The 21,664-nt window shown below is 39.2% G+C and overlaps 2 protein-coding genes across 5 annotated transcripts in view; one reads left to right on the plus strand and one right to left on the minus strand.

The window, feature by feature from the left end:
- The window catches only part of BCAR3 (breast cancer anti-estrogen resistance 3), a 154,950-nt gene extending 147,865 nt beyond the window's left edge, over positions 1-7,085 (plus strand). For both annotated transcript variants that reach the window (XM_011991515.1, XM_011991516.1), the window contains 3 exons: positions 2,826-2,937; positions 3,184-3,396; positions 6,457-7,085. In XM_011991515.1, coding sequence (XP_011846905.1) covers positions 2,826-2,937; positions 3,184-3,396; positions 6,457-6,635 — 504 coding nt within the window. In that variant the 3' untranslated portion in view covers positions 6,636-7,085. The remainder of the gene's footprint in view (positions 1-2,825; positions 2,938-3,183; positions 3,397-6,456) is intronic.
- The window catches only part of FNBP1L (formin binding protein 1-like), a 117,840-nt gene continuing 97,550 nt past the window's right edge, over positions 1,375-21,664 (minus strand). For 2 of the 3 annotated variants that reach the window (XM_011991514.1, XM_011991513.1), the window contains 4 exons: positions 21,507-21,601; positions 19,528-19,676; positions 17,825-17,983; positions 14,275-16,526 (listed from right to left, as the gene is read on the minus strand). In XM_011991514.1, the coding sequence (XP_011846904.1) occupies positions 16,519-16,526; positions 17,825-17,983; positions 19,528-19,676; positions 21,507-21,601 (411 nt within the window). In that variant the 3' untranslated portion in view covers positions 14,275-16,518. Of the gene's footprint in view, positions 1,418-7,961; positions 8,025-14,274; positions 16,527-17,824; positions 17,984-19,527; positions 19,677-21,506; positions 21,602-21,664 lie in introns of those variants that run through there. The other variant, XM_011991511.1, reaches the window with a different exon arrangement.

Raw genomic sequence — 21,664 nt, forward strand, 5'->3', positions numbered from 1 at the left:
TAGTTCAGGTCACCTAAAACAGACTGTCCTATTAAAAAGCTCAGATTCCTGGTCCATCTGCCATAGAACTCCCTAATTACCGTTTCTGAAATTGGGCATTTGAATTTATCTGCTGTGCCAGGGGTTTTTTAGGATGAGTGTCAAACATGAATATCTGTATCTGAAATCAAGCAGGCCTCAGAGAGGAAAGTCATGCTGCCATCTTTATCGCTTAGGATCGGCACTCCCACTTCTGTTCTCCCAAGCCCTGGGTGCTTGGAGGACTTGAGTATGAATTTACAATCCAGCCAGCAAAACCTTCTAGTAACACCAAAACCGCTGGTCACTCGGCTTGGCTGTTTCATAGCCACAGGCTATATCCGAAATCCTGCCAGGTGCTCATTGAAATTCCATCATTGCCACTGGGAAACAGCCACAATCACATGTCCCGCAAGTCAGATCATGGCAGGAATAGAATTTACTTGCATTAAATTAGCAAGGTCACCTTAAAAATAAAAGGTTGAACAACTTAGTGCCTTCTTCGGGAATTTTTGGGGGGTCAATTCTAATTATATTTCAGAAGCTTTCAAAATTCTTCAGGTAGCCTGGAATTTTGTAGGATTGGTATTTGAAATAAGCAGTCCATAAGTTCTGCCAGATTTTCATGATATACCTAATTCTACTATAACAGGGGTTATCATTTTTTCATTCAGGTATTTTAATGTGCATTATGTTTATTTCCTGTCATCTAAAACTGCCTAGAATTTTGACAGCAGAGCCAACAGGCCAGGCTGTGGGTAAAGCCTTCCAGCCCAGAGCTTCCCCTGAGACTGGTAAAGGGGATGTTTTGTGGGATCACATGGTTGTCATCCATGACATCAAACTCAGCGGTTAGGGACTTGTCCCCAACCACATTACCATGCTTTGTAGGTGGCTCCCTGCCTTTTAACAGTGTCAGCCTTTCTCTTCTGGAGCACATCAGCAGTGACAGGACACAGTCCTCCGGAGCATTCAATGGCCTAGGGGGAAGTGGCATACCCAGGGAAAGCCCAAAAAAAGAGTCACATTACTTTGCGTGTTACCATCCAACCCAGCCCTTACACTATAGCCACATGTGCCACCTTCTCTTCTCAGCTTCTAGTGTCAAGAGAGTACGTCCAGGAGACGGGCCTAGCCCAGACCCAGAGGCTTCTTTCAGAAAGGCAATGCCTCGGGGAGTGGGTAGGGAGCAGGGGTCTACAGAAGGAAGGGCAGCATGGTGGGCAGCAGGAGGAAGGCCAGCCACAGCCTTTTCTTCACAGCACATCTGCTGGTGCTGAGCCTACTCACCTTCCTTTTGGATACAGGAGCTCTTCAAGGCCAAGTAAATGAGTCTCAGCTCTACCACATACCGGCTGGGAAGCCTTGGGCAGTTACCTAATCGCTTCTGTTTTCTGATCTGTAAAACGAAACCAAAATACCTGTCTTAAAGGGCATTGTGAAGATTAAATGAAATTCTTCAAATATTTGACACAAAGTTGGCTCTTATTCCCTAAATACTAATGCCCTGGCCTTGTTTCATGTAGAAAACTTAACACAGCCTTGCTGGTTTTAGGGTATGACTTGGGGACCATTTATCTCAGGACAGTCAGAGTCAGTGGTAATATGCTGCTGCTGACTAAATTGTTCCAGAGGAAAATTAGGTCCTGAGTTACCTGCAGAAGAAAAGAAATGAGTAGCAGGCATGGTGTCTCATGCCTGTTGTCCCAGCTACTCAGGAGGCTGAGGTGGGAGGATCACTGGGCCTGGGAGGTTGAGGCTACCGTGAGCTGTGATCGCATCACTGCACCCCAGCCTGGGCAACAGAGTAAGACCCTGTCTCAAAGAAAAAAAAGTCATAAAACTCTTTAAGAGACTAGTTAAACTATAGCTATCCATACAGTGGACTATTATGCAGAAATTTAACAAAATAAGGCTGTTCTATATGTACTTATACTGAATGCTTTTGAGGCAAGGAATAGGTATGGTTTATGTAGTATAATATGCATGTATTTATTTTTAAAAGGGGTGTGCATATAGACAGGAATTTTGGGGAGGTCAATTCCAGTTTTATTTCAAGAGCTTTCAGAATTCTTCAGGTACAATGGAATTTTCTAGGATCCATATTTAAAATAAGCGACTTATCAATTCTGCCATATTTTCCTGATAATGCTGATTTCTATTATAGCAAGAGTTACAATTTTTCATTCAGGTGCTTTATTTTGCATCGTGTTTATTTCCTCTCATCCAATACTGCCTTGAATTTTGACAGTGGACTGGCCAGCAGGCCAGGTGTTATGTGAAGCACACACGCACAGGCAGTTGGAGAGTTTTCATCTCTGGGATGGGCTAACAGCAATGCAGATGGGGAGGATGGGGGATTACTTTTCCTCTCTACCCTGCTTTCAATCACTTTGACATTTTTACCATGTGTATCTTATCATCTGTTCCAAAATTTAAGCAAAAAGGTAATTTTATTTTATTTATTTTTTTGAGACGGGGTCTCACTCTGTCACCTAGGGTGGAGTGCAGTGGCACGATCTTGGCTCATTGCAACCTTCGCCTCCCAGGTTCAAGCGATTCTCCCGCCTCAACCTCCCGAGTAGCTGGGAATACAGGTACACGCCACCATGCCCAGCTAATTTTTGTGTTTTGAGTAGAGACAGGGTTTCACCATGTTGGCCAGACTGGTCTTGAACTCCTGACCTCAAGTGATCCACTCGCCTCAGCCTCCCAAAGTGCTGGGATTACAAGCATGAGCCACCGCGCCCGGCCACAAAAAGGTAATTTTAAAAAGAACGTTTCCCAGAACACTACCTTTCTTCCAGATCACAAGGTTAGAAAAGACGTGGACTGCTCTGCGGCACCAGTACACCCAAACTGCCATTCTCTATGAGAAACAGCTGAAGCCCTTCAGCAAAATCCTGCATGAAGGCAGAGGTGAGCACGTGGGCAAAGCAAGCACAGGGCTACCCTGCTGGGGAGTGGAGTACAAGTACACAGGGCATGTTATGAGGCCCTGAGTTATCTGCAGCACTGTGGATGGCTCATCAGGGCTTTTATCAGATGACAGCATTGCTTGTAGAAGGCTGCAGTTGCTATAACAAGACAAGGGCTGAGTCACCTCATTCTGTGCTTAACTTTGGAAAACATCTGATATGGAAAACTCTACTCCTTATTCTTCAGAGTCCACATGTGTTCCCCCAAATAATGTATCAGTCCCACTGCTGATGCCCCTTGTGACCTTAATGGAGCGCCAGGCTGTCACTTTTGAAGGAACCGATATGTGGGAAAAAAATGACCAGAGCTGTGAAATCACGCTGAACCATTTGGCAACAGCACGATTGATGGCCGAGGCCACGGACAGCTACCGGATGAATGCTGAGAGGATCCTGGCAGGTGAGAGGTGGTTTTTGTAAGCTTTTCTCTAACACTGTATAGTAATTGAAATGAAGGAATGGAAGAGCATGGCTGACTTCACTTAGAAAAAGACTAAAGAGGAAGGATTAAAGAATGGACTTCCATTTCCTATATGGCTGGTTATTACTTCCTCTTAATTCCAGAATGACTCAAGTGCCCTTTTCTCCTTTCTTCTTGAAGTGTTCCTTTTGTTCAATGGTATAGAATAAACAGAGAGAAGGGGTCAAGAAAGAATTGGGGCCGGTCACGGTGGTTCACGCCTATAATCCCAGTACTCTGGGAGGCTGAGGCAGGTGGATCACTTGAAGTCAGGAGTTCACGACCAGCTTGGCCCAAATGATGAAACCCTGTCTCTACTAGAAATACAAAAATTAGCTGGGCGTGGTGGTGCATGCCTGTAATCCCAGCTACCCAGGAGGCTGAGGCAGGAGAATTACTTGAACCCAGGAGGTGGAGGTTGCAGTGAGCCGAGAATGCACCACCGCACTCCAGCCTGGGTGCTGGGCAACAGAGCAAGAATTGGCCAACTTGCCTACCACTTATTAATAGTACCTCTAATAGGTGAGATTAGAAAAGGTGATGTGCCAAGATGAGGAGGTGGAGTTTTATTCAGACCTCATTTATCTGCATTCCTGTGAAGTGAGCTCCCCTGCTCTTATCATCAGACACATCCTGGAAAGTGTGGGGCGCTTCTACAATGTGTAAACGTATCTTTCTTATAAGTGCTATGGTGACAGAAAGCAGCCTCCTCAGTCAGCCCGGCCGGCATTTATCACAGATGCGGCATGTGCGCGGCACCACGCTAACTGGATGTCCTGAGGAATGTAAGCAGGTATCTCAGCATGCAGCGATAAGCGCAGTGTGTACTGTGGGAGCACTTAGGGGAAGGGACTGATTTGGTCAGAGATGCTAGGAAAGAGGAAGCACCTGGTGACAGCTTCCCAGAAAACACTGCATTGATTGTTAAAGGACAAAAGTAGTTACCAGCAAGCAGGCTGGGAATTCCACTCAGACGGCACAACCCAAGCAAAGCCACTGAGAGAGCTTGGTGAAAACTGGGATCCACAAGTACCGGGGTTTAGATTTGTACAAGGTATGACCTAAGGAATGGCCAACTAGGCTACCGAGGGAGGTGCAGCTGGGAAGGGCCTTCCACATAGACCATGGCTGAAGAACAGCCCGTGAAGGGTTTAACCATGGGAGGGTGCAACATGGTCAGATTTCTGTTTTAAAGTAAATTACTCTGGTGTCTGTGTGGAGGAAGGCTGGAGGGCTGAAGGTGTGATGGCAGAAAGACCATTCAGCAAGGAGGGCTTTGCCAAGGCAGTCATCGGGGATGACTATTTTCCATTACTATATAATTTTCAAAAATTCTTCAAGGACCCATAGTTTGAGTCACAAGGTTAAGAACTATGTGGGGGCAGGAGACTCCATTCATTTAATTCCAAAAGGGAGCTGCCTCAGAACCAGAATGTGGGACTCAGTCGTTTGCACCGTCTGCTGTGGTTATAAGTACCACGTACCTGTTTCATTTTCTTCCTCAAAAAGTTCTCCAGGATTGGCTGTATGTTACTCAAACAATAAAAACAAGTCAACAAATATCAGAGTGCCTACTTAGACAAAGCCAATTAATACATTACCATGGATGTTGCATAAGCCAGTACATCAGGCTGTGTTTTTAGAAAAGTGTGCCATAAGCTGTTCTGCAGCTCTAAATCACTTTAAAGGTCGCTGATGGAATTTTTCAGTTGATCCTAATGTAGATTTACATAGCAAGTTCCCATTGCTGTAAGTGACAGTGAACCCAGGAAAGGCAGAGATCTGCTCATCAGCATAGACCAGACCAGGTGAATGGGGAGGGGCTCAAAGCATGTTAACTGAATGAATAGAAGTCACCATCTGGGGGCCGGGCACGGTGGCTCACGCCTGTATTCCCAGCACTTTGGGAGGCCAAGGTGGCCAGATAACCTGAGGTCGGGAGTTCAAGACCAGCCTGACCAACATGGAGAAACCCTGTCTCTACTAAAAATACAAAATTGGCCGGGCATGGTGGAGCATTCCTGTAATCCCAGCTATTCGGGAGGCTGAGAGGTAGGAGAATCATTTGAACCCGGGAGGCAGAGGTTGCAGTGAGCTGAGATCATGCCATTGCACTTCAGCCTGGGCAACAAAACTCTGTCTCAAAAAAAAAAAAAAAAAAAGTTAACATATACTTACCATATGACCCAATAATTCCTTTCCTAGAGAAATGAAAACACATGTCCACACAAGATTTGTACACAAATGTTCACAATCAGTTACTCATAGCAGCCAGAAAACGGAAACAATCCAAATGTCATCCATTGGTGAATGGATAAACAAAATATGGCATGTCCATAAAACTGAATACTGATCAGTAAAAATGAATTATTCACATGCAACATATGGAATAATCTCAAAAACATCATGCTAAGTGAAAGAAGTCACACATTAAAAAGTCCATAGTGGATGATTCCATTTATCCCAAATTCCTAGAAAAGGCAAAACAGTAGCAACAGAAAGCAGATCAGTGGTTGACTGAGGTCTGCAGTAGGAACAGGAATTGACAGCAAAGAGGTACTAAGGTGATGTAAGTGTTCTAAGTCTGGTAGTGATGGTTTATATAGACTTACCGTCATAAATCAAACTGCACAGCCAAAAATAGGTGAATCATATGACATGTAAACTGTACATCCGTAAAGTTGGTAAAAACAAGTAACAAACTCCTAGGTGCCATGAACCCTCCTTCCCACAGCACTATTTCCCACGGTGGTCTGTACAAACCAGTTTCACGCTATTGTTTTTAATGAGTTGACCTGTTATTTCTTCTCTGAAGGTGCTCATGTTCTGCAGGGTGGGACTCTGCTCTCCCTTATACAGAATAGATCCTATATTTTTCTTTGGGGACATTTTTTAAAGTTCTGAGAGAGAGTAGTAGTTCATTTTGATTCTACTTTAAGCAAGCTTTCAGTCTACTTAGACAGAACTGAAGTAACTTTCTGTTTGTTTTGTTTTGATTAGGTTTTCAACCAGATGAAGAAATGAATGAAATCTGCAAGACTGAATTTCAAATGCGATTGCTATGGGGCAGCAAAGGTGCACAAGTCAATCAGGCAGAGAGATACGAGAAATTCAACCAGATTTTAACTGCCCTCTCACGCAAATTGGAACCTCCTCCTGTAAAGCAGGCAGAGCTTTGATAACTCTCCAGAGAACTTTTAGAATATCTTTTCAAGTTTCCCCAGCTTCATCTTTGGGAAAGCTTACTATTTGATAAAGTAATAATGTGCAAATCTGACAATATACAAGCTTTTAGTATCCACAGGATATTAAACGTGTAAATTGCACAGAGCACACTTATTTATGAATTGTCTAAAATTACTACTGATTTTTAAATGAATAATTTATTATTAAGATAACTACTGCTAATGTTGATCAGCAAATTTAAGAGAAGACCTAGCTATGTTGGCTGGTTGCTTTCTATTATCATGGTATTTGACCATTTTAGTTTTAATTCCATGTCAGATAAGTGTAAATAGAAGAGTTTAAAAGCCTGAACCATTTCAGAAGGTATCAGTTATATGATATTCTTTAAACAAATACGAAAAATGTAAATACTCATGAATGAAAATATATCTTTTTGTGAAACAGTTGTATCCAGTCTCTTTCATATTAAACAATTCATCTTGGTACAGTAATTCTACCTCTTAGCCACCTCAGGCATGCTCTTCCCTAGGCACCATATCCTGATGGTAAACCAAAATGAATGAAAGTGGTATGAAAAGTTTAATATTCCTGGATTAGGAGACAGAGTGATAGTGACACAAGGTAGAAACAGCTGCACAGGACCTGGGTTCAGACTCAAGCTGTGGTACTTGCTAGCAGGTGTAGTTAGGCCAAGTTTACCTCATTGAATTCCATGTGCAGCATAGCAGCCTGTACAAACTGGGCACCCAGATGTTATGAACAGAACATCTCTTCACATATTTCAGAGTAATCAACTGTTACCTTTTCCTCTAGCTGATAAGTACAACAATGTGTTTCCTAGGTTGGCTTTCTAGGTTTCTCATTAAGCAAGGGGGATACTTTCTACTTTCTTTCTAGTTTATCAATATCCCTCTCAACTTTCCCTATTGTACAGAATTTGGAATGTAAGACTTTAACATATCCTGTCACTCTGCCACCAACTGTCAAACATTTAATAATCTGTTTTTCCTTCTCTTTTACATAGTATTAGGACCATACCAACTTTTATATTTGTCTTAAACTGGCTGTGAAAATTTCTCCACGATGTTAAATAGCCTTTAAAAACTATGATTTATTGGTGACAGAAGTTACACTGTAACTTAACTATCGCCCTGTGATGGTTTTTAAAAATGTGCCACATTTTTTTTAAAGGTGCCATAATATGTTGTTTTTTGTTGAAACATACCAAAGCACATTTCTACTTCCGGCAATATGGTGGTTCAGATGCTCTTAGCCCTCTCACCCATAACTAAATCCTGAATACATTTTAATAAACATACCTTTTAGTGTATGATCAACCTTGATAGAAATCCCCAAGGAACAAACTTCTCCCCCCGCCGCACCTGAAAAAGGTACAGCAAATTTGAATCAACTCCTTATGAGAACTTAGGAGCCGGGACAGACCTAGAGGCAAAGAGTAACGTCAGCTCAATGAATGAGAGTGTCTGTCTTGGGGGAACTTAAAATGCCTCCATTAAGCAGGACTCCTTAAAGGGTCCCTGTTAATGGAATAGAAAACATTCATCTGCCAGCAAAGGGAGGTTGCCAGGAAACATGACTGTCTGTCTTCACATACAGCTCCAGGAAGAAAATAATTATAATGACTATAATCTTCAGTGAGGATCTGCAACCACACGCCTGTCCTCATACAGGTCTGGAGTAAAAATTACAAAATCCAAAACCAAGAAATTTATTTACAGTGGTCACCGGTTGGTGGTGCCTACCAGATATGAAAGCTCATAATTCAGCTACAGTAATTAAGGTATCATCAGAAATTTAACATGACAGAGTGATACTGTTGATCAGCAAGGGAAAGGATGACTTTAATTCTTGAACAACTGGTTAAGCAAATGAAAGGGGGAAAATGGTCTCTTACCTCTTGTCATACAGAAAAATAAAATGTGGATGAGTTAAGAACCTACATGTGAAAGGCAAAATCGTAATACTTGTATAGTAAAATATATTTTACTTTGAATCAAGTATTTCTTAAGTTAGAAAAAGCATTAATTATAAAATAACAATCTATCTGCATTAAAAAGAACTTTCATTCAAAAGACAACACAGAGAACCTGAAAAATCAGAAATATTGGCAACACATAAAATGGACAACAGATTAGTATGGTAGGCAGCCTCCAAGATGGCCCCCAGTGTTCTCTGCCTCCTGGTGCTCACACTCTGTGTTGTCCCTTCCCACATTATACCAGGCTTTGTGCAACCAAGCACACAGGGCAGAAGTAATGGTATGTTGCATCTGAGATAGGTTATGAGAAGACTGTAGCTTCTGTCTTGAGTCTTGGATCACTCACTCTGGGGAAAGCAAGATGCCACCTTGTGAGTATCCCTATGGAGAGGTCCTCATGGCAAGGAACTGTAGCCTCTGGCCAACAGCCAGCAAGGATAATCTTGGAAGTGGGCTCTCCAGCCCCAGTCAAAGCCTTGAGGTGACTACAACCTCAGTCAGCAGTTGGACTGTGACCTCATGAGAAACCCTGAGCCAAAATCAGCCAGCTATGTTACACAGTAAGAGATAACTAACACAATTAGCATCCTTAATACATAAAGAACTTCCATGAATAAATATAAAAAGACAATTGACCCCCCCCCTCCCCCCCACCGAAAACAAAAAGGATAAAAACAGGGTTTTTACAAGAAGGGGAAACATAGTAAACATGAAGATGCACAACATCAATAATCAGGGCAACAATTGAAACCTACAATGAAATGCTCTTTTATATCCTTTAACTGACAAAAATTGAAGTCTGACTCCTAAGTGCTGGCCAGGATATGGAACACGAATAACCCTTATACAATGCTTGTAGGAGTGTAAAAATATTACAATAACTTTGGGAGGAAAATGTGGCATTATATTTTAAAACTGAAAATCAAGGAAGTCCTAGCCAAAGCAGTCAGGCAAGAGAAAGAAATAAAAGGCACCAAAGTAGGAAAAAGGGAAGTCCTATTTTCTCTGTGTTGATGATGATTCTGTACCTAGAAAACCCCAACGATTCCACCAAAAGACTCCCAGACCTCATAAATGACTTAAGCAAAGTCTCAAGATGCAAAATCAATGTACAACAATCAGCAGCATTTCTATATACCAGTAACATTCAGCTGAGAACCAAATCAAGAATATAATCTCCTTTACAATAGTCACCAAAAAAAAAAACCAAAAAAACAAAAAAACAAAACTAGGACTGCTGAAATACTGCTGAAAGAAATCATAGGTGACACAAACAAATGGAAAATCAATCAGTGTTCATGCACTGGAAGAATGAATATCATTAAAATGTCAATATTGCCCAAAGCAATATATAGATTCAACACTATTCCTATCAAATTACAAATGTCACTTTTGACAAAATTAGAAAAAAATCATTCTAAAATTCATACGGAACAAAGCAAAAAGAATAAAGTGGAAGGTATCACATTACCTGACTTCAAACTATACCACAAGGCTACAGTAACCAAACCAGCATGGTACTGGTACAAAAATAGACACAATAGACCAATGGAACAGAGTAAAGACCCCTGAAATAAAGCTGCACACCTACAACCAATTGATCTTCAACAAAGTTCACAAAATAAATAATAGAGAAAGTATACCCTATTCAATAAATAGTGCTGGGAAAACTAACCATATGCAGAAGAATGAAGCTGGACACCTACTTCTCACAATACACAAAAATTAAGATGAATTAAAGACTTAACTGAAAGACCTCAAGCTATAAAAAGCCTAGAAGAAAACCTAGAAAATACTCTTCTAAATATTGGCCTAGGCAAAGAATTTATGACTACATCCTCTAAAGCAAATGCAACAAGAACAAAAGTTGACAACTGAGACCCAACTAAACCAAAGAGCTTCTGCATAGCAAAAGAAACTATCAACAGATTAAACAGACAACCTACAGAATGGGAGCAAATATTTGCACACTACACATCTGACCAAGGACTAATATCCAGAATCTGTAAGGAACTTAAATCAGCAAGAAAATAACTACATTAAAAAGTGGGCAATGGACATGAACAGACACTTCTCAGAAGACACACGAGCAGCCAACAAACATGAAAAACTTCTATCATTAGTCAGTAGAGAGATGCAAATGAAAACCACAATATCAGCTCACACCAGTCAGAATGGCTACTGAAAAGTGAAAAAAAACAAAAAAGATGTTGGCAAGGTTGTGAAAAAAAGAGAATGCTTATACACTGTTGGTGGAAATGCAAATTAGTTCAGCCCCTGTGGAAAGCAGTTTGGAGATTTCTCAAAGAACTGAAACTAGAATTATACCATTTGACCCAGCAATTGCACTACTGGGTATATACCCAAAGGAAAAGAAATCATTCTACCAAAAAGACATCTGCACTCGTTTATTTATCACAGCACTATTCACAACAGCAAAGACATACAATCAACCCAGGTGCCCATTAGTGGTTGACTGGATAAAGAAAATGTGGTGGGCAGGCACGGTGGCTCATGCCTGTAATCCCAGCACTTTGGGAGGCCGAGGCGGGTGGCCTGAGGTCAGGAGTTTGAAACCATCCTGGCCAACATGGTGAAACCCTGTCTCTACTAAAAATACAAAAATCAGCTGGGTGTGATGGCGGGCACCTGTAATCCCAGCTACTCAGGAGGCGGAGGCAGGAGAATCACGTGAACCCGGGAGGCGGAGGTTGCAGTGAGCCGAGATTATGCCATTGCACTCCAGCTGGGTGACAACAGCAAAACTCCATCTCAAAAAAAAAAAGAGAGAAAAAAAAAATGTGATACATACACACCATGGACTACTACACAACCATGGAAAAGAATGAAATATTATTTGCAATAACATGGATGCAGCTGGAGGCCATTATCCTAAGCGAATTAATGCAGAAACAGAAAACCAAATACTACTGCATGTCCTCACTTTTAAGTGGGAGCAAAACATTAGATAAACATGTACATAAAGATGGAAGCAATAGACACTGGGGATCCAAAAAGCGGGGAGCAAGAGAGGGGAGAAAGGCTTGAAAAAATACCTATTGGTTACTATGTTCACTATTTGAGCAAAAGGATCATTAGAAGTCCAAAGCTGAGCAGCACACAATAAATCCACGTAATAAGCCTGAACATGTGCCCCTTGAATCTAAAATTGTAATGAAAACTATAACGATGACCTGGCAATTCTACTCCTCGGTACAGATTTTAGAGAAACTCTTAAATCAGTAAACATGTACATAGATATACATAAGCAGTATATTTTTATTAGCAAAACAGCCCAAATGTCCATCAACAAGAGGATGGATAAATTGTGTATACTTTTATAATGGAATACTATACACAATAAAATTATGCATAAACAAGGATAAATCTTAGAAATGATGTTGAGTGAAAAAGCCAAGTCTCAAGATACAATTGAATATTTAAAATATTTGATAAATGGGATATTAAATTCATAAATATATAAATCAGTGTACAAATCAATTCATTTTATTCTTTACATAAAACTTTATCAAGTGATAGAAGTAGCACCAACCATTTATCAATCACTAATAATTTTCAAGTTGTTTAAACAAATGGGTTGGTATAATCTGTTTTATATGGCTGTCACCAGGTAAATGACGCCCCTGTGATTTGACACAAGGAACTGCAAACTCTTCCAGTGACTTCCCCCATTCAACTGATCGCTATCATTAGTTTACTATCCACTGTCTGGCACCTGAAGAGAGGGGACAGGCAACAGATCGCCATCTCACTTCCTACCCTCATCTCACCTCCTACATCAGCACAGCACCATCTGGGTGCCGGCTATATGCCAAGAGCCAGTGGCAGGAGCTCTCAGCCATAGAAGAGAATGGAGAAAAGGGTGAGAGGGAGTAAGATGGTTGGGGATTGCTGATCTTGCTTTGCCAGAATTGGAAGCTTGTAGTTTTTATCTGTCTCACTCCACACTCAGACAGTGTTTCCACTGCACCCACCTGGTAATATTCTATTTGTTAAACTGGGTGATACATTTATCTTATAATGGTTCATAACATACATATACATATAAACTCCTCAGGGTGGAGATTCTGGGTTTACCAAATCAGGTCATCAAATGCTCCCATTCTCCCTAACAGTGCTGTTACAGCTCACAAAAAACAAGTGAGAAATCTTGTCAAACTGAAATTGTGTTGAAAGCAAGACACGAATTGTGTCTTAGAATTCCCCCATTTGTATCAAAAGAAAGAAATGAGGCTATTTTGAAATGGCTTATTCTTAGGAACCTCAGTCAGTTGCCCAATACACTGTCCCCTAAAAGCTAACATTATCTAATACTTTCAAGGGTGGTTGTCCAACTGCTCTCAGAATTTACTCTTCAAAATGTATGTTTGCCAGTTTCCCAATCTTTTGGTGCCTCTTATGTTTTCTGTAGTTTCCCTAATTCCTGACAGTGACTATCCTCAGGAATACATTGATCCTAGGTATAGGAACTCATAGAAATAAGTTCATTGTTTCTTAAGCATTTTTTTTTAAACCTAAGCTAATACAAGTTGAGAATCCCAAATTCTAAACTCCAAAATCTGAAACTTTCTGAGCACTGACATGATGCTCAAAGGAAATGCTGACTGGAAAATTCTGGATTTGGGGATTAAGGATGCTCAACTGGTAAGTATTTAATGCAAATATTAAAAAATAAAAAAAAAAACAACAACACTTCTGGTTCCAAGTATTTCAGATAATACTTACAATCTGTTCGTTCTTCAAAATAAAATCCCTTTCAATGAGCCTGGAGAACCTTTTCATTTGTTGTTATTGTTACAAGGATGTTATCTTCCCCTCACAAATAGGATGTGATTTCCCTGATCTTAGTTTCGATAATAAAAGCCTTTTTCATTGTTTTGCGCTCCCCACCCCAAATGTCTGTCCATCTGAAGTTTTAACAATTGACACTATTTTCCTACTATTTTGTTTTGTGTGTTCCTACTTCCAAACTTGGGACTGATCTCTAAATTTTCATCTCAACAATCACAGCCTCTCATTGTTCAGCATCTACCCTGAATTTTATTCCCTTTTCTGAGTTTCTAAAAGTTTGCAGTCATAGTTTCATATTTCCATTTTTTAAAAGGTGAATCTTCTGAAATTAGACTTTCTGAAGCTACAGATAATGTGTCACTAATTATGGCAAATGTTCTTCCCATGCTTTGAAATGCCAGGAAGACTTGGGTGTTGTAACTGATCAGGAATCAAGCCAGAGCACAGGAAATGCTGTCCAGCGTGTAGTGGCTAGACTGGGCTATGAGGTACAAGGAAAGTTCTTATGGACGCAGTGGATAGATGGTGTAAAAGGAAAGTCTATGCAACACAGCTACTGGGGAAGAAAGATAAATCCAAATTATTGCAAGCAATTTAAATTCACTCTATAGAGACAGTGAACTTTTTTTTTCCCCTTTAGGAAAGCTTAGAGAAACCAAAATTAGAATAAAATTTCCAAAACTGCTTTGCAAGAAAAAAAACAGTTGTCCCACTTACGGAATTTGTCATCTACTCTGTATTACCTGAGACTTGGCACATTCAAGAACAAAATCATCACATCTCTGGTTCACAGAGCAATGAAAGATCACACACTAAACACCTTAACAGGCCATGAAAAGATTGTTTTATTCCATGAAAATATTCTCAACAGAGAACACTATCTTTAAATGAAGGATTTACCATTAAGAAATCAACATGTGCACAAAGAGAGTAAAAATTACCAAAAAATTAAAGATTTTTTGGGACAATTCACATGTTCAAAATTTAAGAATGATTTAAACTGTGCAAGTACAAATGTCTTTCCTATTATAATAACCCATATACAGGTTGCACTATTCCACGTCAAGGAACTTGCCTCCTACGGAAGCAAATCCTGCTTTTAGAAAAACAAACAGTAGCTTGAAAAGAACAGTTAGTCCTTACAAGATAGTCTTAAACTTTGCCCTCTGTGGCTGTTAGCCAAAAAACCATAAGCACTTCAGGCTTTGTACAGAAGACAAACACAGCCAGATCACATTTCCTCCTCATTGCTAACCTTTAAAATAAAAATAGCACTAGATTTTAAAACTACTTCACGTAGTCTGTCAGTACTGAATAATGTCACATTATATAAATAACCCTGTAACGAGATTCAATATCTAAACTTTATAGTTTACTAGCTGCAAAGGTAATACACTATATGTCAGCTGTGTAACAGTGGTGACTTGATCTTATGAAGGCAGTAACTTTCACACAATTGTCATTTAGCTTTAGTATAACTGGTAGTATGATTCAAATAACACTGGGAAAAAGTTATTAAAGCAGTCACACAGCTTCTAAAATATTGCTTAAAATTCAATAATACACAAACCATTTCACGTTCTTTCTCCCCTCAAAACAGTAAAGAATCAAATTAATGAAGATTCAGTGGTACAAATAACCCCCCACCTGCCCCATCTCCCTATTACAACACCACTAAGAAATTAGTTAAGATACAAGTCATTAACAGAATCACAAATGCGAGGCAGGACACCATGAGCAACAGGAGCACTAACAACAATCCTATTTACAAGTATAAACATACAGAAATTCCATTTTACAAGTAAAAGTGCACATAGATCATTACAAAGTTTCACTAAATTTTATCAGGTTCAAACAAAACCATCACGTGGAAACAGACTATCATTGTAATTATCAAACATGATCGTCATAACCCCAAATAAAAAGACAATTGGGGGAGGTCCATAAAACTTCTCATAAAAACACTGAGGAAAGTAAAATGGACTTGGACATGTCTTTAGTTTGATGCATAAATTTGAAGATGCACCATTGTATATGGTAGAGCTCTAATAGCCACCTACCGAGGCTACATCGGTAGCTGCAGTAGTGCTGCAGAGTTAAAGGAGGTCGCACTGAGCTGACACATAAAGCCCTTTGTGGGATACTGTAGTGGTAGTGTTGGCAATCAACAGATTTAGGCACTCTAGTTTAAGGCAGCATTTGAATGGAAGCAGCTGACTTTTGACAACAGTCCTTTGTCTTGAGGTGGTGAGTATCTTCTGTGTTTATTATGCCAGGATTTCAGTGCTGACTATAGATTCTTCCCAGACTGAGGTGCTGAAGATGTATCACGTTTCAAAGAGTTCTTTCAACTGGGCTGTAGGCTACAGCAGAGATGTTTTCTTTTTCTTATCATAAATACTTCAGGTTCACAGGCTACTTCTTCGTAATGCCAAAACTGGAATGTTTGCAGTGGGGAAGTTATAGCAGTGTGCACAAATACTAGGATGGAAACATTAGTGCTGGAGATGTTTGACAAAGTGATTTGCACTACAAATGTAAAACAAAACAAAGGCTTTGACAAGAACAAGGGAATCTAAAGACATGCCTGAAAAATCTAGCTCAGTCACTCTAGACATGCAACAGGATGTTAAGCAAGCACGGAGGTGGCACAGGCAGACACTGACAGATGGCGAGGATCTGACAGATAGTGGGTCTAAAAGCCAATTAAAACAGAGCTGGGAGGGAGACAATCCTGTTGGGACGCTAATGTAAGACACATTTTTTGACAGCTCTGCATTCTTTATTGATTAGACAGCAATAAAATAAATAGAAAAATGGTACACTATTGTTGGCTTTTTCTTTTGTGGGAATAACTGTGAACTAGGAACTTAAGGGTTGGTATGATTTTTAAAAACAATGTATGGAAATGCTAATGAAGTTAGTAAAAAATAATCATGTCTACATGCACTCATGCAACTTGCTTCTCTCACTCTCTTTGAGCCTGACAACTCTAATACCCTCCCCCCAAAAGCAGCTGCATGTAACCTCCTTCAACATCTTGCCCATTTCCTCAGAAACCCTCTTCAGGAACCTGCAGTCCAGGAGGAAAAAGAAAAGAACAATTACTGAAGACCTTTGGTAAAACCAAAAGGGGTGTTCAGTTTAAAGTGCCTGTCCCAAATGTCTCTAATCATTTTACAGTCAGCTACTGAAAATACCAGGAGAATTTAAAACATAGGCAAAATTAAAAACCAATCTTACTGCTTCTTCACTTTACTTCCCCACACCACTGACTCAGGGTGTGATCACATAACCAGCACTGCACAGTCCTTGACTGCACAGTGTTTCCAACAATGCTTGCTGAAATTAACTGGAAAAATTTATCTATCCTAATAACTAACGATTCAGCTAAAATAACAAAATGCCCTAAAGGGTGGTATACGTATCTTCCTTTAACCCAGATAGTCAAAAATTTTCTCCTTTAAAATAAAATCTGTCAAAACTTCCCCTCCATTCAACATTTCCTCTATCTTCAAATGTGTATTTTTCTATATAACTATGTATTTTCCTGTGTAACTGCTAAATGCTAAATAATCACTAGAGTGGTATTTCCCAAAAGATATTTTCAAGATCAAACATACAAAGTATAAGATTAGTTTGGAAGGAAGCCTGTAAATTATTGAAAATTACCAGTTAACCTCAAAATATTTTGAGGTCTCAAACAAAATCTCTTTTATTCACCTAAGAGCTAGACCAGGAGATTTATTTTGCAACTCTCTTAAAATCTATTTAAATAGATTATGTGCTACGTGTTTATTTTCTTCCTTTAGGAAACCAAAGTTAAGAAAAGGGAAGAAAATGAAAATGATTTTATTATTTTACCAAATTTCCAACTACTATTTTTCTTCTTGAAAACTGTAGCTACAAACTCAAACTCCTAGAAGAAACCACTCTTTGGGGAGTCGGCTTTCCATGGCATTTCAGAGCAGTTTCACTTATTCAAATTCACTATAGTCACTGTGTTTTCTGAAGTAAAGGGGGCAGAGAGCATTACTATCCATGAATTCCTGCCCAATAAATCAAATTCTATTTGTAAGGCAGAAAAACACAAATCCTTCACACAGACTTAAGCAGGACATAAAGCAAAAGGCATCAATTAAGCTTCACACCAACATTACTCGAACAGTAAAGTGCCACAAAATGTTTCTTGTGGTAATATTCACAAGATCAAGCCTACACTCAGCTCACATAGTGAACAATTAATCTTGGATGCCCTTTAAGTTTTCTTATTTTTTTCAACCTATTGAATGTGTTTTCATTTTATGTTACTCTTTCTATGTCACACACGGCACAAAGGTGCCTGGTTACTTTAGATATAAGTTACTGCACCTTTACTGTTTTTCTCTAGAGTTACATCTATGTATGACGTGGGAACGTAGCCTTCTTCACCGTTCTGTCTCCGAGCTCTTGTCCATCCGTCACCTTTGTCCTCCTCTATAATGTAGAGAACTTCACCTTCTTTCATTGCTAGAGTACCTTCATTATGTCCTAGATGAGAGTTTTCACAAGCGTAATTTAAGAAATGTGATATATTTTTTTAAAGTTACAAATACAACACACAAAATACAATGAAACCCTATTAGATTTCAATGTATCTGGAACTACTGACTCTCATTAGCAACATCTCTATTATGCTTTGTGGTTTACCCAGCACTTTCATATTCATTCTCCCATTTGAGCCGCATAATAAGCCTGCAGGGCTGGATAACATCACCCCCATGTAACAGATGAAGGTAACTGAGCCACAGTGACATTACATGAGTTGACAGAGTATTCTAATTCCTATGTCACTATTCCAACTCTTTACCCAAATTTTAGTATCTTACTATCTAAAAAAATTCATTAGGTATGGATTAGGAAAATAGTAACTAGAGAGCAAAAGAGTGGGAAGAAAGAAGGAAAAAATACCATTTGAAGGAAGAGCAGAGAAAAATACAGGTTTGACTCTAGAGGTGGTAGAAACAGAATGGCCATACACAACTCTTTTACTCTCTATCCCCAACCACCCCCAACCTGCTTAGCAGTAACAATTTTCACAAGTGAATCTTCATTTAACATGTGCTAAATTACTTCCCGACTCTCTAGATTACATTATAGCAAGTGTTTTGTTTTGTTTTGTCTTGTTTTGTTTTGTTTTGTTTTAGAGACAAGGTCTTACTGCCCAGGCTGGATTCGAACTCCTGGGCTCAAGCAATCCTCCCACCACAGCCTCCCAAGTGTCTGGGACTACAGGCACACATCACTGCACTTGGTTGCAAGGTCTGAAATTTAATATATTTTCTAATAAGAAGTTACTAGAGACTTTGCTCAATTTTAAACCAACACGAAGTGAGGAGAAAGACCTTAAATCAGGCACCATCTTACAACAGTTTTTTTATGAAAGTGTTACTCAGCTCTCCTGCTAGTTGAGGGAGAGTATTTTTCAGAGTCCAGGAGAAAGAGGAACTAAAAATCTGCAGGAGAGGGCCTCAGTGCCTTACTTCCCTTCCAGAGTTTGTTCTTCAACTTTCATGGGGTAAGAGAGAGCACAGTCAGTAGCTACTACATTCTCTCCCACTTTCATCTAAACAGGTGGCCTACAGACTTAGTATATGATGATGGCATTCAGCTAACTATGCCTCGTGCCTGTCTCTTAATGTTAGTAAGCTACAAGGAGGAAGAACATGAAGTGGCATCCACCAGCATCCCGCTTCCCGGGTTGGGCTACATGTTCAAGATGTCTCAACTTTGTTTAGGACATGTACACATTAGTAAGAACTCTGGTGAAAATTCTGCATTGACCAAAATTGATAATTAATTAATAATCTGTATTAGGATGCTAGTAACATGGGTAATTTCCTTTTAATTCCATGTATGGAAGAAAAATATCTACATTTATAATACAGTTAAAACAAAAGTATGCATACTAAAGAAATGGGATAATTTTCTGACAACGTGTATTACTTAAATAAGGACACTACAGTGAGTAACTCGATGTAAATACTTTTAAAGAACCAATTTTATCAAATACAATATTATTAAGAAAATCATACCATCAAAAGGGTAGATAGCTTTGCAGTGTCCAATAGCAGGCAAGGGATCATCATCCTCAAATTCATCATCAAACTCACTGTGGTGACCATGCTGTTGGGGTGGCCCACGGACTTCCTGGTTTGCATCATCAGTGTAACTTCCCTCAGGACTGTAAAACAAAAAATTATCTCTGATCAAGTATAATAAACATGAGAATTATATAGATTATTTATAAATTGATATCCTCAGGATCAATTCCAAAAATTAAATATTAATGACACGGTTTCCACTTAAGCCCTATTTTTTTCAAACGTCGAGTATACAAATTACTTCTAATACAAAATGCTGCTTTGCTGAATTTCCTGAAATAAAAAAATTACAAGATTACAATATTCTAGGCACAAAGTATTATTCAGTAAATACATCTCACTATCACCAGGTCTAGAGATAAAACAGAAAAACGTTCTAGACACTTGTCTTCCATCATCCCAAGTTTATCATCCTAAAATTCCTTAGGGGACCCATGCAGACCTATGTTTAGTTCACAAGCTTCAGGTTGAACTGTTTCTATTCTGGATCTGGAATGGCCATCAGAGCAAGCATCTGCATGACCAGTTCACAGGAAGTCCTGTAACCTAATCAGATGTAAGAAATGCACAGAGACTTTTGCTTGGGACTCTTGGAAGAGAACTCACTCTGTCCCTTTTCTACTGGACTTGAACCTGCAGGAATACTCACTTACACCTTTGGAGCCTTAAAATTAAGCCAACACAGTAGAAAGCACAGCTGTGAGGTGGACAGAAATCGAGTTCCGGGGATAACATCTGCGCTCCTAGATCAAGCTCTCCCTAAAGTCAGCCAATGAAGTCCATTTTTGGTTTAAGCCAGAAGGGGTAAAGTATTCACTCTGTCACTGAAAATTAGAAGATTCTCAACTAAAATAAAACATAAAGTAAATTTCCAACTAATCATGGTAACAGGGAAGTTGGTAACTTAAAAAATCCAAAAAAGCAGGTAATACAAATATAATTTATTTTTCTTAAAATTTTTTAAATCAGAGAAAAATGTTAATAATTTTGCTGAAGAATCAAATGACTGAATTAGATTTAATAATGGAAAATTTTACAGAATTAGATTTTAACAGTACTTTCAGTAAGCCTGAAGCCAGAGAAATAACACATGCCAAAGAAATTAGATCCTTTTAATCTGATTTTACCTAATAACAAAAACCAGTAATTTGTGGGTATCTCTTGACAGATTAAAGATACGTACTCTTTCAAGAAGTCATACTATTATTACCACTATTTACTACTAGGTGCTTTAGGTACATTATTTACTTTTATACTAACAAACCTAAAGGGTGGATGTTTTAACCTCCATTTTATACTTCAGGAAATTGAGATTCAGGGAGCATTAAAAATGAACTTGCTTAGATTACACTATAATTAAGTAGAAAACTAAGAGTTGTTACTAGGCCGCTCACATTCTTCTCTAAGATGAATCCTAATTTGTGGACTTTTATTCTGGAAAAAAAGATACAATACATCAAGAAAGAAATGTCACAGTGGTACAGAAACTTAGCAAAGTGTCTTTTGGAAGCTCTGGTCCAAACTAACAATACGTGTTTTTTTCCTTCACAAAACTCTGAGCTATTTGATAGCAAAATTTTTCTTTGGCATAAGCGACCCTAACTCCACTTGAACCTTAAGAAGCTTTCCAATGCCTGAGGAGCCTACGCCCTCAGACTGTAGCTCCAAGAATTTTCTATGTTCCTAGCTCTGTGTTTGGATGCATGACAAACTAGGATTGAATAGCAAGATGAACTTTCCTACTTCACCTGTAATTGTCACTAAAGAAAATTACTTAGGTTCAAAAGACTGAGGTTATTAAAAGCTGAACTTGTTAAATTTGGAAGAAAAAAACGAATTGTATAAAGTTTAGGACAAAAGGGTGAGAAAACTTTGGGGAGAAGAAATACAAATAAAATACAAAAAATGACCTTTCTCGTCCCTGTGTTACAAGATGATTTATGTCACTGCTATGTCTTCTGTCTCCTCTCCCACCTGTTTTGCCTTCAACTTCAGAGAGCCAAGCCTTAGGAAAAAAATAAGCAAACAACTGAGCTCAATAAATACGTTTAAAAGCTCATAAGTTATA

The sequence above is a fragment of the Mandrillus leucophaeus genome, unplaced genomic scaffold, assembly GCF_000951045.1.
Source record: "Mandrillus leucophaeus isolate KB7577 unplaced genomic scaffold, Mleu.le_1.0 Scaffold397, whole genome shotgun sequence".
Classification (NCBI taxonomy): Eukaryota; Metazoa; Chordata; class Mammalia; order Primates; family Cercopithecidae; genus Mandrillus; species Mandrillus leucophaeus.